General features: G+C 38.7%; 1 protein-coding gene across 1 annotated transcript in view; it reads right to left on the bottom strand.

The window, feature by feature from the left end:
• Nucleotides 1-5555, bottom strand: part of LOC145782158 (receptor-type tyrosine-protein phosphatase delta-like) — a 48649-nt gene extending 43094 nt beyond the window's left edge. Inside the window, exons 1-3 of the mRNA XM_082593918.1 lie at nt 5380-5555; nt 3851-3975; nt 3107-3275 (exon numbers count right to left, since the gene is read on the bottom strand). Of these exons, the coding sequence (XP_082450044.1) occupies nt 3107-3275; nt 3851-3975; nt 5380-5473 (388 nt within the window). The 5' untranslated portion in view covers nt 5474-5555. The remainder of the gene's footprint in view (nt 1-3106; nt 3276-3850; nt 3976-5379) is intronic.
• Nucleotides 5556-17107: the final 11552 nt, after the last annotated feature.

Genomic DNA, 17107 nt, shown 5'->3' with positions numbered 1-17107 from the left:
CTGGAGTGGCAAAGACGGTTCAAACGAAAAAGAACCTAGTTCTGAGTTTTAAATAATTAACATTGTTTACGTAACATATGTTGTGATACTCGGTATGTATATCGGCAGTTGGTAAGCAGCAAGCAGTTACTGGTCAAAACAATGCTTATAAGGACACGTGGTCAGTGAGCGTTGTGCTGTTTTTTGCTCGGTCCATTGAATGAAAATTAGCCCAAAATTCCAATTCCCAATAATATTGCATCGTTGCATTTCATTTGATTTATATTCTTGTTTTTTTGTGTTTTAGCATACGCTGGTCTTCATATTTGAGAATGCTCGTTATTCTACATTTATTCAGGGCAACCATAAACGGATTCGTTTGCAACATGTTTCCGCAGTTTACATACACAGCAATTGCCTTCGATACACGCGTACACACCAGACAAGCAAGCATTGTTGGTGATAAGAACCATGGACTTCTAAATAGTAGCATCTGGGCTGGAAACGCAGTGGGCAACAGTAGGCCGAACAGTTGGTACAACAGTTGGCCAACAGTGGGCCAACAGGGTTAGTTACTTGGCTGTTGGCCCACTGTTGGCCAACTGTTGTACCAACTGTTTGGCCTACTGTTGCCCACTGCGTTTCCAGTACAGATTCTACTATTTAGAAGTCCATGCAAGAACCGTACTGTAATTAGTTTACTGCACGCCTATTGTAATAACAATAATGTTATGGTTTACTTATTGACATTGTCGCTCTACAACTGCTGAGGTCTTTAAGCGACAGAGATCATTTGTAATTTTGTTTTCATATTTACGATGTCATTACATTATTACCCGACTTATTCTCACTGCATTATGCAAGAAAGAACACAATCGGTACCGTGTTTAAAGTCTTCGGTTTGACCAGAACTGGAATCGATCTCAGATTTACCTGCACTAGAGCCGAAGGCGATATAGTACGACCCATGTTGTACCTTTCTTGTCAGTCATCAAAGAAACAAGTATGTAAACAATTCTATGCTTGCAACGATTTTTCACATTAAATTGTTAAACTCAACGCAAGCGATGTGTTGACAAGCAATACAGGGTCAAACAAACACAAGTGAAAAGATGAAGCAAATGATACTGTTCGATCGTTTTGCAGATGCTGTGTGCAATCATTTCATGAAAGCGACATAGTAGTAACTTCCATCTTGAGTTGTTGATTTTTTGCAACTTTCTACCGAAATGCTGCTTCGCTGTTACGGTTTCACACCAAACATTAAATTAGCAACACCAAATATCGTTTTATCGCACAAGTATGCCGGGAATTAGACTTCCAACTACAGTAAAGCTAAGTGATGGTATTTCGACAACGCTATAGGCCTAATCAAGTTAGCGTTTGCAGTTTCAAAACATATGACAACATAAGACTAATCGAAATCTTAACTTTCTTGCTAGTTTTGAATTGACAAAAATTACGGATGACAGCCAATCACCACGCAAGGAAGAAACGAGCAAGAAGTTATAACCAAATTGCAAGAACAAGCATTTTAATTTCATTACAGTCGTCAACCTTGCAAGAAAAAAATCTAAACAAAAAATAAAAAGTACCGTACAGCTTTGCTCACCAAATACCTTATTTGTTGTCAGCAGCCTATGTCTTCTTTTAATAATGCAACGTCCAAATTGAAAAAGAGGCTTGAAATTTGATATGAGCTACACTTATAAATGCTCCTTAAATGACTGGCGGTTGTTAACTCTGAATATTTTACGATTAAGTTTAGTCTGGATCTTCAGAAAACTACAAAGGCAACCCTACAGTATATGAATCAAAGTACCAGTAAGAACTGTTTATCATGTCTTTTGATCACACCAATGCTTAACAAAAACATTAATAAACGGTAAAGACCATTTTGAAGAGAAGAAAAGTTCCGCTTTTCACAAACTCTTTTATTTGCCATGTCATGCAGTTGAGAAATTTAAATTTTGAATGAGACTTTTCGCTTATAGTGTTTGCTGAACGCCACCTATCCACGACTGGGGCATACAAGCAACAACAGAAAACATGATGTATGCGAACTACGATAGCCTATATAAGCTGTTAAATTAATTTAGCGTTTTTTGTCTGTAAGATCAAGCCGCACCGGAGAAACAAAATATTGCATACAATTTAAATGAAAGCTACAGATGACGGATTGTTGTTAACTTATATGACGATTAGATGGACGGATGAATCAATCAGAAAATTTGGTGCATTACTCATACTCAGCAAAGCAAGCACATCAGATGAGACCAGAAAAGAAAGCGTTGCACCTGGTTTCTCCAGTGAGTTAAAGAAAAAATGTTCAAAAAATAAATGTGTCAGCTTGAAAAGAAAATCAAAATTTGCGTTGATTGACTCGCGCAGTGAAACACGGAGAATCTTGAGATTGCCAAAAAAATGCTAATGGGGTTTTCTTCCTTGAGACATAGACCAGATAAAATCAAAACAAAAGAACTTCATTAAAATTAATGATAATATCCCAATAGCATCAATCAGCTTAGTAGTATACTATATTAGCACCGTGACATTCCCTTGCTGCACAAGTATTTGCATAAGTGCCATCTTGTCATCAAGAACTTACATTTCTCTTAACATTTCTTGGCTAAAAAAAACAGTCCAAAAATTTTAAAGCTTTCAATCGATAATTGCACTCACATGTATGTCTTCAACAACAATTTTCTTATGCGATAATGGTGCTCTTGTTGACAATAGATAAATATTTTAGGCATAACTGATAGCGATATGATTAATTAATCGAAAGCAAAAGTCCACCAAATGACAGATTGTGCTGTTTGGGTATGAACATCCAATTGAAAGATCTTTTTCTATTTTTTGGAAAGAGTGATAGTTTTTTATTTGCAAGCAAACATGCGTTCCCTGAGGAAAATTGTGCATTTACAATACTTCCCATTTTGCAACCCTCAGTTCCCATTAGCTCAAAAAAAGTCAGACATACCAACCTAAATTACACCGCATGAGTATATCATCCAATGAACTGTCAAAACTTAAAGGTACCGTAAAGCTTTCTTGTCCAATCAGTACATTAATTATCTTCAGTACAAGTATATTACCCAACAATGAACTTGAAGAAATAACTCACCGTCTGTCAAAGTCACGTGAGCCGTTGCCTGATCTTTTCCGATGCTGTTGGAAGCTTCACAAGTAAATCTGACGGAATCTTTTTTCTTCCGTGCATACATAATCCACAGCATGGACATCACACCGTTGCTGTATTCGTACGTGGTCACATCATAGCGATTTCGAGAAATCTAAACAGATCATCAAATATTTTGAAACATTTCAAGGTGAAACCAATGCACCAGATACTTTCTAAATATTGTGATATGTTTTAGTTTCAGTATGTAATTGAATCCTTACTTTAAACTAAGTTCTAGCGTTTGCATATGGATACGTTAAACATTCACATCAATGTCTTCAAACCAGCTACATTCTGTAGACGCGCTGCTCAAGGCAGACGCCAGACGCATTGCAATTTCGATAAAAACTGACAGATGTAACTGATGATAGAATGAGCGACAAATGCCATACTAAGAGTTGTTTTAGTCAATAAAAAAATGCATAAGGTATTTACGAAAATGTAAAAAAATATCTCAAAACAGGATAGCTGTTGGTGTTGGATACTGCGTAGCCTTTGTGGGAAAGTTTTTCGAAGGAGTATTTATCTTTGTGTGTGCGTACATTCGAAAAGTTCATCAACGGCGATGACAGGGCAACTCACAATAATTTAACGTCGCAAAGGTCAAATCATTGCGAAAGGGGATTGATTTGGAGGCTGAAAAACGTTGAAAGAAGGTTAATTTTGTCCAAACTTTGATCGGATTACCTTCTCAGATCCTCTTTTCCATTCAATCCGTGGTCTTGGATTTCCCGTGGCGTTGCACAGCAAAGCGACTGTTCCTTTGGTTAATCCTGATTGTGGTCTTGGCGCGATCACTATTGCGGGTGCAACTGGATCAAAATATTGCGTTGAAATGATGCAAACTGATCGTCGGAGTTAGTTACAAATGATTTAAATTTCGTAATATAATACATATTTATTGACAAATAAAAGAAACTTTTAAAACAGTAAGCCTCTGGATTCTGGAAGCCCTTCAATCAAATTCAGCTTTCTAAAATACTATTTTTGCGTAATTCCACCGTCTAACAAATTGAAGCGAAATAAAAAAAGAAGCACAAAACGGGAAACCTTAGCAAGGCTTAGTTTGTTGAAAAACAGTTTTCTTTTGTACTTCATTGAAAAAAAATACGTGTTATTTTTGTTTGAGTTGAAATTAGACGGTTCAATCGTGGTTCAACCGAAAAAGTACCGTTCAACCTCTTTTTGCATGCTTGTACCGTTTTTCTTATAAATCTTGTCACTGTAAAGTTGCAGAATGTAAACCATGCCGAAAACTCACTGTAAAACTTTTTATGCACCATAAAAAATGAGTGCAAAATGTAACCGAAAAATAAATCGCAGAAGTAAACAGAAGACCGAAATATTGACCAGTTCTCAGAAAACGATAGTTTGAAATCGCAGATTGGGTCACTGCAGTTTGCATTTCATACAAAAAACTTGACCCAGTTAGCAAAACGTTGCCGTTTTTACTTTTTACACCACTTCAACATTTTTGCAACGTTGAAATGATGTTGAAATAACAACTTTGCAGGTTGGAGAAGCACCAACCAAGTGGAGAGAAAAGGCTGAAATTCACAAGAAAATTCACACACAAAGAACAAAACTTCATTTTACATTGATTTAAGGTCTGCAGACGTTAAATTACTGTAAAATGACGAATTTTGCTGTCCAGGTAAAAAGGAATGTGCCAAGTAGAGCATGAACCCCATCTCAGCCACCAAGCCAATCTTTTCTGCATTGATTCAAAATCTGCACAATGAATGAATGTAAAAAAAGTTGATTTGTTGTCTGGAGTTAAGCTTGAAATACACTTCTGGTTGAAGTGGCTCCTATTTCGTATCTTCAAAGGTATGATGATGGCGTATGAGTACTGTATCTAGTATCTACAAATTTGACTACCAACTTCATTGTTAGTGCTGGTACGTTGCAGATAGCTATCCAAAGCAATATTTTTGATTTCGAACAATTCATTGACAGAAATTAAAGCATTTGTAGTTAGGAAAACATGAAACTGAAAGTTTAACTTTATCTTAGGCGTTTAAATTTAGATTTGTTGAGGGCGCAGGGCTCCTAACTTTACAATAAACATGCAAAAATGCTTTCAAATATCAAGACTGCAAGGTAGTCTCTGCACTCTAACATAGAAGAAACCAAAAAGAGCTACCGTTTCAATGATAGCAGTGCGTTTTGACTTTAGGCTATTATCATAACAAGCAGATAACACTCTAACATACCTTCCCTAGTTTGACGTAGCCTTCTATGGTGATGTCGAGCACTTGCTATAGCGATAACCAGCATAACTGTCCCAATATATAACCACAGTCGCATTGTGCCAACTAGTAGTAGGCCAGTTCGCTTCACTGGTAGGTCTTTTCCTCAAACTTTTCAACAAATGCTTAGGCTATATCGGCTACAACATATAAGTCATCTAACCACATGTCACAATGCAAGTCTCATTAAACATTGTATGCCTATTAAAACATACACTTAGTGAATTTTAACCAATTCAAAGAATAAAATTCTTATAATTGCCACACGTTCAAACGAATAGCCTTCTCAGTTCTCACAACAAGGTAGAATCGCTCAATTGACCTGAATCGGTAAATCCTGAATGCTGATTCGGACAAAGGGCAACAAAGCAGCGGCGGTCATTCACAAAGAGAAAAACGGTTTTGACGACTCTCTTTTTTCTCTCTCGTCGATTCGGATCAAAAGCCTTTGGCTAAATGACGGGTGTTTTGTTTGCCAACACGAAGTTAGAGAAATACGGAATATGCGATGAATAAGCCTGTATTCTTATTGCAATCACCGCCGTGTGTGGAGCACAATTTCGGGCCCCTCGAAAGCGTGTTTGTAATCTGCAGGTCCCTGCAGCAGATGGAGTGTTTTGACCGGTAGATACCTTAAAGCAGTGGCGTAGCCAAGGGGGTGGGGGGGTTTGGGGTTACAACCCCCCCCTTTGGCACGCGTGTGACGTCACGATATTGAGAATGATGTTTCAGTCTAAAAAAAAATTGCCTAATTATATACAAAACTGCATTAAAAGAGCGAGTTTTGCCAATACCAAACATCTCAGCCAGGATTTAGCAACAAGAAAACATAGAGACTTAGCTTTATTTCCGAAAAATGCCGAAGAAAACATGATCTTATCCTTTTGCCATGCCACCGGACAGCACCATTTTACAGGAATATTCATACCTACATTTTTGTTGAGAATGCTCTCAGGATGCACCAAATTCAAAGTAATTTTTCAAAATTTTCTGGGGGAGGCCCCTCAGACCCCCGCCGCTGGGTCGTCAAAACCCCCCTTTCAAAATTCCTGGCTACGCTACTGCCTTAAAGATACGACAATCGGACAGATGTTTGCAGGTGTGTAACAGTACGATTACATGCAGGGACATAGTCAGAGGAGAAAAATGGGGCAAAAGAAATGTCCCTTCCGAAATATTTTAAATAAACATTTCACCCTCTGCTACAGCATTATTTAACAGAGTTCTACTATTGATTTAGGCTGAAAGTCATGGGCTTTATCCAAGGGGGGTGAGGGGGGTGATCACCCCCCACTAATTGAAGTGGGGGGGGGTGATCAATGCAAAATCACCCCCCCACTCATTTGGCTTTGAAAATGTTTTGTGATATTTTATTAATCAAATTTTGAAAAATTTATTTTCGCTGTCAGCACATTTTGAATTTTTTATCAATATGAGTAGGCTATATATTTCATTTCAATATGATTTTTTGGTTTGGCAACCCTGAACTACGAGCCAGGCGTTTACACTGTGTTTTAACTTAGTTTGCTTGGTAGCCACTTTAACAAGAAAAAATTCTGCCACTGCAAATGACTAGAATGACACCGCCAACCAATCAAAACATGTTATAAGAGGCTACCGTCCAATTGTGACCTTTCTCGCACTTAGCCAGAGAGTTAATCTTTGTTTTGAACTTTACAGTATTTGGTAATTACAGAAGAAAAAAGAGCAATAGCAGTTGTATTTTCCAAGACATGTGGCTATTAACACCCCCAAGGACTTGTTTTAGAGTAGACACACAGAAAGACACCAATAAATGTTGCAAAACGTACATCGAGTAAGCTTTACGCGATTTACGTTTCTTTTAACAAATTTGTGGAAGCAATTTCAGAATGGCTTACTCTGTTGGGTTTTTGTATAGTTATTAAGTTTTTATGTAGCTGAGTTTTTGGTGTTCTCTAATTTTAGCCTCAGTTTTTGCCCGTTCGTGGGTAAGAGCTACCTTTAATAAGTCAATAACTGTTTATCTGCTAATAAATTTCATACAAATATTACCCTAAAAGTGTTTCCAGAAAACGCTATAATCCATTATTTGAGTATAATTTTGCAAAAATTTCCCGGGGGAGCATGCCCCCGGACCCCCCTAGAATACGCGTGCCTTCGGCATGCTCTAACCCCCACCACTTTTATTGCTTCCCTTGCTCAACCCACCAGGATACGTCACTGCACATCAGGTGGCGATGGCTTAACTCAAACACCTTGTCGTCCTCTTCAATTCATCAATTGGCCCTCCCCCCAAAAAAAATTTTCTGGCTACGCCACTGTTTGAGTCCTTCTCCTTGGGCGGTTTGTTCCCTGACTTTCTGACACGTGCGAAAATACTTATTTGACTTTCCCCGAAATGTTATACTGGCTACGCCCCTGGTTATATGCGACATAAGGTGTTATAGCTTGGGTAGCCTACATTATCTCTTTTTCTAACAATTATACCTGATATGAGCCCAACTTTTTTGTTGCATGATAAAAATAGCTTTAACTTACAAAAATACATAATTTAGTTGGTTAGCGCGTGACTTCTGGAACGAAGAAGCTTCAAAATCAAGCAGCGCTGGTTCGACTCTCGGGGTGTATGATTGAGTAACGCACGTAAAGGAATGCCTCTCCATTCAGCGGCATCTGATGGATGGAATAATTTCCGGCAACAAGACAACAAGTGTTCAGTTCTCTGTGTTGTTTCAGTATGGTTTCTTTTGGCTCGTTCTCTCAGTAGCCCAGTACGCAGGGGCGCCGGAAGCGGGGGGGCAGGGGGGGGCGGATGCCCCCCCTGCCCTCAATTTTTCTGCAGATGGAGGGGCAGGGGGGGCAATGGTGCCCTTTTAAAGTCATGTAAGCAACTGCACATTTTGCAATATAACAATTTCTGCTATTCGCTTTTAGCCTAATAATAATCTTTCATTTTTGCCTCAAAATAATATTTCCGGCACAAAATTTTGCAACACAGTACAGGCCTTAAAACTCGTTTTTTTTTCGGAAGCTCCTTCTCGGCGGCCAAATCTGTGTGCTTGGAGGCTAAAATACAAAATAAAAATAACGATAGCACAAGTAAATAGAATTAAATTTGCAACAATGCTAAAATGATCACTTAGCGTTGTTGAAGTCTGGGCCTCGGCGACGTCCTACAATAGAATCGTTGCACCACGCAATAACTGTTTTATCGGGATTGTAATCCAGTACTGCGGGACCATCTAACGACACTCGCACGAGTGTCTCCAATGTGGCTGATTTTAAAGAAGTTTGCCACTCCCCTAGAATTCTTTTTAGCAACGAAAAACAACGTTCGACATGTGTTGACGATGACGGCAAGGTAATAAAATAAGTATTTCAATGATGTGAAGGACATTACTAAAAGAAGCATAATTTTTGCAAAATATGATCAAAAAATGTTTTTCCCTTGAATGTCAACCAACCTAGTTCTCCTTTTTAACAACGATTCAATGTCCGACAACATCGAATCGACATAAAAACGACAATATTGCCAGCCGATGTAAATTAGCACTTCGGATTATGACTTTGTTAAAATAAACGTCGAGAATTACAAACAAGACTTACAGCGCTGGTGATTGCAGCTGGATATATTCCATCAATAACAAATATCCCCGCACAATGCAACAGTGGCGATTATGACTCGCTGACCTAATTTTGCGTCACTCTTTGATACTACATATTTTCGACAGTTAATCCACGATCATTCTATTGCGAAATTAAATAATTGGTTAGAAGAGACCGGCGGCCAAACTTGGCCGATTGAGGAGGTAGCACCGGCGGTCATTCAAGCACTACTTAGCGGCCATGGCCGCAGGCTGCTTTAAGGCTTGACAGTAGGTTACATCATTATAACATAGCATGATGCCCTTCTTTGTATACTGGACACTTGTAGGCTATCATTACTCAATACACAGTGAGCTGATACATTAGCATTATCGCTATATCTTATCTTAAAACTTGACAAAAAAACTTGCCTTTTAGTAAAAAAAAGTGCCCTTTTTTCGTAATCTTGCCCCCCCAGTCAAAAATCGTTCCGGCGCCCCTGCCAGTACGTCAGTTTCATTTTTCTATCGATAGTTCAGTTCTGTTTTGCTGGAATCTAAGCCATGGCTTCAGATCGGTTGTGGCGATAAACCTATGATTTAGATTACGTTCGTCGGCTGCATATCCGAGTGGTGAGAGCGCTGGAACGGCAATCGAAAGGGCGCCGGTTCGACACCACTCATGAGCATGCAGCTGTGGCTTTGGCAGGACACTTAAAGGCATGCCTGAAGGTGGAAACGAAGATTGGCTTCCTTGCCTTCCCGTCCACTTAATCGAAATCTCCAACCACCAGGTGTAAGCCTGGATACGACAAACATTAATTCGATTCTATTTGAATTCAAGATAGTTGCAACCTTTTAAGTTGTGTGGTGTGTGAAAAACTTACTGCTACAATAAAATTATACGTATAACCAGGAAGCCCAGACGTGTTCTCTGTTCATTCCGGCCGCATCACTGCGCCCGGAATGTCGCTGTAGGAGCATCCGCAGCTAGGTGTGAGCGGATAGGTTAAACTATATGTTGTCCGCTGCTCTTACATACCAAGAGTTAAGACTCCTACTAGTTTTTATCCTAAAAGTGCGACGCCAGAAGTTGCAGTTTAAGAACCAGCTTTTAGATTGCAAACATGGCCCCGACTTGTTGATTGTACACAGCACACAAAAGACCAACAACACAGATAGACACAAAATCATGCGACTGCAACGTAATGCGAGAGAGCAAGTGCGCGCTCTGTGAAATTCCAGCTTGAGGATTTGTACGCAACCCACGGAAATCAGGTGAGCCTGTGAGGCCACCAGGATTCCAGAATCCAAAACCAATTATTTATGAAAACACATAAATTTTTTTGGTGATTTATTTACACTTCAGGTGTGGTCGCCGGTGTGGATAGCAATCCTCCACAGTTCACATCACTCTGTCAGCAGCAAATGTTTGCAGCTGTTGTGAGAAATTTCATTTTTTCGGTATCTGGCATTGGCAACATTAATCTTCAAAACATGTTCCTACTGCTGCACTGCCACTGGCACCAGACTTGCCAGGTTGGCATTTTTAATGCCAAATTACACAAATTTGGCATTTTTTTATGTTGTTTGGCATGAAAAAATCCTGTTTGGCATTTTTTCAAAATTTGGCATTTTTTGGTCTTTTTTGTTGTTCTTTTGCATGAAAATTTTTGTTTGGCATTTCTTAATTTGGCCTTTTAAACGTTGTTCACATGACTAATTGTGATTGGCAATTTCAATAAAACCATGGATATTTTTATTTCCCTCCGTTGTCTTCACAAAGTTTTGCGTTAGTGACGTCATACAACCTCGCCAAGCAATGAATGAAGAGAGAGAGAGAAAAACCTTTTATTTTGTCTGTTGCGAAAAAGAGCAGTGTTGTACGCGTCATTGCAATAATTTGACGGCGTCAGCGCGAATTGCCTAAAAACTTTACGGCGTAAAGGACTGCGTAAGCTCTTAAAGAAATTGACGGCGTCAGCGTCAGCGCTAATTTCTAGCGCTATTTTTTGCCAGCGTCTCATAAAACGCAAATATTTCAACCAAGTTCAGGCTATCAGTACGGTAGCTATAAATAAAGAGCAGGTATTATGTTTTGAGACTGTATTGTAATTAGCTGCTCAGCCTATTAGTTATTTCCTTGCAGAAAAACAAGCATTTCAAAACGTTTGTCTGACAATCTGCTGCGTTTGGGACGCATATTCAGGGGCGCCGAAGCGATTTTTGACTGGAGGGGCAGGAGTATGAAATAAGGGCACTTTTGTTGCTGAAAGGCCAATTTTTTTTTTAAGTTTTAAGATAAGATATAGCGATAATGCTCATCTATCAGCTCATTATCGAGTAATGATACAAGTATCCGCTATACAAAGAACAATGGCACGGAAAGGCATCATGCTATTTTTAACTTACTGTGATGGAGAATTTTGTGTCGTGAATATTATTTTGAGGCAAAAATAGAACATTATAATTAGGCTAAAAGCGAATAGCATAAATTGTTATATTGCAAAGTGTGCAGTAGCTTACATGACCTTAAAAGGGCACCATTGCCCCCTCTTTCCTCCTCATCCACAGAAATTTGAGGGCAGGGGGGCATCCGCTCCCCCTGCTCCACCCCCGGTTCCGGCGCCCCTGCGCATATTGTCCTTTCCAAGTGAAAACATGCGTTCCACACCAGCGCTGGTTGGTATTGGTGTGTTGTATTTCAAAAACAAGTTGAAAACGTTTAGTCGGAAAGGTATCACTGTTCCAAGCGTGCTGTGATAGTTTAGCATGTATAAATCTTTTAACGAGGTCCACTGCACCAACGTCACTCTTTTCAGGGGCATAGAGCTCTTGAAATAAAGTATATTCAACGTCCGCGATGCCATTCATGGATTTTTCGCTTTCTGTCTCTGATCCCTCGTTCTCAATACATGTGTGATCACCATTTGGAGAACTTCTTCCGCATGTATTCCAGGGAGCCATTCCAACCAACGCAAAAACTGGTAATTCGGATGAGTCGCGTTGGCCAGAATACATTGTGAAACGAGATTTTCCATGAAAACAAAAAATGACGCTTAGCGCTTGACGCTTAAAATCGGCAAAATAGTTGACGGCGCTAGCCTCAGCGTCAACAAAAAGTTGACGCCGTCAAATCAAATCAGTTGTCAACGTACAACACTGAAAAATAGTATATGGTACAAACATATATATATATTCAACAACAAACAGAAAGCAGCGAAAGACTATACTAGTCATCGAGTCAGCTGCTTCCCGTGTTTTTAATGTGACAAATGTAAAGCATCGGCATTACGTTGAAAACAAGATAAGCTTTAGTTCCGTGAAAATAAAAACAAAAAGGTGAATTCCTGTGGTTTTATTCAAAAATCAAAAATATCATGCCCTACAAAAGTACTATGAGGAAAAAAAACATCTATGCAAAAAACAACAACTGTTAACTGCTAGCATAAAGGACAAAGCAAAAAAACACTAAAAGTAGGCCTAATCATAGTTTACATCTTAATACTTTTAATAAAATCAGTCAGTTTATAGGCCGACTTGAGTACAGTTAATAAGATGACAGCCGTTAATAAGTAGTACGTAGCACCAGTTCGTGAGTAGGCTAGTAGACCTACAGCCCTACGTAGTAGGCTACCAACAATCTTCAAACCAAAACAATTTGCAAAACAGTCGTCAATGTTGTGACAATAAAAACAGTTACAGATCAAGTTTATTCATATAATGAATTTTAAGTTTTTTTTGTGAAATTTTTAATACTCATAGCCCCAACTATTTCTGAAGGTAAATCATTCCATATTTTTGGGCCTAAGAATTTCAAACTGCCTTGACCTTTTCTTGAGCTGACCCTACGTAAGTAAAAGTTATTTCTTTGAGAAGCTCTCGTGCCATGGCAATGTACTTTAGTAATTTCCTGAAAGTAAGGTTCAAAGTAGCCAGGTAATAGCATATTTTTAATTTAAAAACAAATTAAAAAATTTCTAATTGATGCAAATTACTGATAGGAAGTATGTCGAGATCTTGGTACAGTAGTGAAAGTTTTGCTCTTCTGTTGCTAAAGGTTATTGTACGAATGATTCGATTTTGCATTGTTGAAATTTTCTTGAGCAGTTTTTGTGTGCTTGAACCCCAACATAAAATAATATATTGTATTATTGAGCGTGCAAGAGCATACCCGCACAACAACGTGTCGTTGGCCCATCGGAAACGTTCCGTGGGCCCTCCGTTGGTTTCCGACGTTGGCGCGTAAGATATTTGGCCAGCGGTCCAACGTGGGCGAATCGTCAGTCACAAAAATCGGTTGGCTAAACGTCGATCCCACGGTGGCGCACTGGTGGCCAACCCTTTCCCAACCATTTGCCACCTGCGACCAACCTGACGACCAAACGCTTTCGTTGGTTCGACGTGGGATCCACGATGCAATTTACAACTATCCTCACTGTGGCGAAAAAAGGCTTGGCTAATCGTAGACCCAACGTTGATGCACTGTTGGCCAACCCTTTCCCGACCATTTGCCACCTGCGACTAAACGCTTTCGTTGGTTCGACGTGGGATCCACGACGCAATTTACAACTATCCTCACTGTGGCAAAAAAGAGTTGTTTAATCGTGGAATTAACGTTGCTGCACTGTTGGCCAACCTACGACCAAACGCTTTCGTTGGGTCGACGTGGAATCAATGACGCAATTTACAATCATCTCCTCTGTGGCGAAAACGATTTGGTTACTCGTGGGCCTAGCGTTGGCCATCCATTTGTTAATCTACGATCAAACGCTCACATTCTACTTTGACAAAGGATAGACAGAACGACCTTACCAAACCGAAAAAGTTTCTAAACTTTGACCACATGGTGGCGTGTAATTAACTCACTTTTTTCGAGTTCATCTGTGCTGATAATGATGACCACGAAGACGTGGGATCGAGGCCTCAATTTGCAGTAAACCTTATCACCTATCATACTAGCATTCTACTCGGTACAACATTGCTAGAAAAGGCATTCATACAAGCAAAAAGTAGGACAGATGGCAGTTAAGTTTGTTTTTATTTCTAACCATCACAGCAAAAACAAAAAACATGCTAAATATAACAGCGGTCCAGAAAAGGGCATAAGAGGCAAATTGAAATCAAATTTCCTGTCTTCCTCTTCTCAAACGCCCACTATCCCAATCTCTTGCGTATTTCAACCAGTCTGAAATAGCGGCATCGATATTTGAATTTGTTGCTGTGGACAAGTTGTGGGTTCTTCGTACTCCATCTAAAAATAATAATGTCATTCGGATAATTTGCAAATAGCTGGTCCAAACCAATATGTCTTGTGGAAAAGGTCGGTTGCTGAAGCCACGTAACAAGCAACTTTTTCCCGTAAAGTAATGAACTAATCGCACTGAAAAAAGCTCTGAAAGCATCTTCCATGCTTGATAAACTCAGAGTTACGTTGATTACAACAGTCTGGAAAGGAAAATGGGAATTATCCTGCTACAAATAAACTTTGAAATCATTTCTTCAAAGTTTTTGCGAATTACTTCTGTTACAAATACAAAATTGTGATTTTTTTCGTCACTGTAATAAAAACCTTTTTCATGCAATATTGCATTAAATCTCCTCACCCTGGATCATTTCGAGAAGGCTTAATTTTCGAAACGAACGCTTAAAATTTCTTCCAGTCATGTTGAACTCTCTTGCCAATGTATTCGTCATGACATGGCTCATGAGCCTCTGAACAGTGCTGAAGACATCTTTTCCTCCAATGCATCCAAAGAACATAACCTGTAAAATATTATAATTTTAGATGTTGCCTATTTTAAACAAGACGATCTTAACAACTACAAAAACAGACAAAATGGCCTTCTGCAGCTGGAACTTGATATTTTAGAAGTAACTCACCAACTGTTTTCTTATATCTTTATCTTCTAGAAATGTTTCTATGTTCTGCACAGCACATCATCCTGGCTGTTGAGTGGAAGCACAAGATCACTAGGAGGCTCGCTTAGACACTGCTGATGATCATCTTGTGCTTTCACCAGAGAATCAAGTAACATGTGGGTCTTGGCTTGCTGCATTTTTTGTACCTCGATGCCAGTCAATGCTTTTGTCGCAAACCTGAAATACATTTTACTGTAACTGAATGGTGTTTTTTTGCTAAATTTTAAAATAAAACTGAAAGCACTCAATAAAGAGTCATAACGGCACTGGTGAGGCCCAAAAGGCCGAAACAGAGGCTTATTCACTAAAAACTGAGAGTTTGTTGAAAAAGAAACATTAGGTAAAGGGGTAAAAGTAAAGGTGGTTCCATTCTCGATTCTAAGATTTGGGCAATATTGAGAATAAAAGGTTCACATTAGGCTAACCCTTTAACTGCCACCCTTTCGTTGATGCATTTTTCAGAATTTAGCTTGAGCAAGGCTTTGATTTTGTACTGCCGTATTTTGAGAACGGTAATTGCCAGAAAAAAAAATCAAAACATTACAGTTGTTGCATTTTCAACAGTCTTTTACAATATGTTTACAAATTTTGTGTATTTCGTTTAAAAAGATGCCTCAAATGACTAAAATTTCTGACAAACTACAAAAATTTTGTGTTTTTTGACTTTTTTGTTTCCGTTTAGATATGTAAAAAAAAAACATTTAAACTGCGGTAAACGTCACCGCTAAACGTCAGGCAAGTGTCAAGCTTTGCAGGCGACGTTGTCATGATAATGTTTATGTGTTATGCGAAGAAAGAGCCGCATAAACTTCACTTTGCACAAAAAAATAAAAATTCTCTGTAACTGATTGAAAATTGAAGAAAAAGTTCAAATACAAACCAAGTAATTTTTTTTCAACTTTTAGACAATACAAGGTTCCTCTTTCTAAGAAAGTAAGACCCATGCAGTTTGGAAAACAAACACCAGAGTAATGGTGATTGCAAAAAGTGATTATTTTTTAGGGCTTGGGCTCTTTAAAGAGCCCGTGATAGTTAAACGGTTAAACCTTTGGCACTGACGAGACTTCGGCCGCCTTCCATGCAGAAACTACGCCCACCCAATTTATTGCACCCAAGGTGGAAGTTAGCGGTGTTTTTCAACAACCAGATTGAACAAGGATTGCATCATTGGAGAGCGCACACCTTATCCGTTACGCCACCCCACCGCCATTAGGTATAAAGGTTTTTTACAAAATAAGTTTAGGGAACTAGCAACATATGACAGCTTAACTCACTAAAGAAAGTAATGCAATAGATTTTTAGATTTACCTTTAATTTCAAATCTTGACAGAGACATATCCTCATCAATGACATTTACATCTTGCAAAACATCTGTTTGGAGACCTGAAAAACAATTGAAAATTTTTAAAGCTTCAACATTTAATATAGTAGGATGCATCAATAAAATAAATTATATTTCTTGAAAACAGCTTATAAACAGGAATAATAGAAAGACTATGTTGCGATGGATTGAAACATAACTGACAAACTTTTGAGAAAAAATATTCGAAGTCTGACTTTCTTGGCTTTTATTTATTACGGCTAGAAATCTCACCAAATTTACTGGAAAAATCAGTTTTTTCCATTACTTCGTTTTGAATGACTGGGGCCAGATACAGCGTTGTTGCGACAAATCTTCAAAATGCTGGCGCATTTGCATTATTGCATTGCGGCGTAGGCTATTGTACGTGATGACAATAGTTTGTGTAGTTTCTCTTTAGGCATCATTAATTATGTAATTTTACTTTTTTAAAAACACAACTATACGAACAAAAACCTATTTTTAAAACAGGTATCAGTGTTACCGGCCACGTGAAAAATAATTCGACATACCAACATTGAAGAGATGTCAAATTCATTGGTTGCTCAATTCGTGGGCGTCGTTATAATAGCCAAGGTTCAAAATTAGCTTATTTTTACTCCAGCAAAATCATTGCCGGCGTAAAATTACGAAATGGCGTCCTCAATTGCTGAAGTAAAAACTTTGAATACGTTTATTTGCCATAATTTAAACCGCATTTTTAAAGTTAATGATTTCCTATCGATTCTACAACTTTATGCCCTTGTCAAGCAATAAGCACAGCTCACGAGACAAAATAACTACATTTTAGAAAATAGTATTCACTGCTCAAGAGTGCAAAAAGAACTGTTTTAGGCGATCAATT

Source organism: Aplidium turbinatum, chromosome 13, assembly GCF_918807975.1.
Source record: "Aplidium turbinatum chromosome 13, kaAplTurb1.1, whole genome shotgun sequence".
NCBI classification, from domain to species: domain Eukaryota; kingdom Metazoa; phylum Chordata; class Ascidiacea; order Aplousobranchia; family Polyclinidae; genus Aplidium; species Aplidium turbinatum.
The sequence above is the reverse complement of the archived record's forward strand: the minus strand, read 5'-3'. Positions and strand labels throughout refer to the sequence as shown.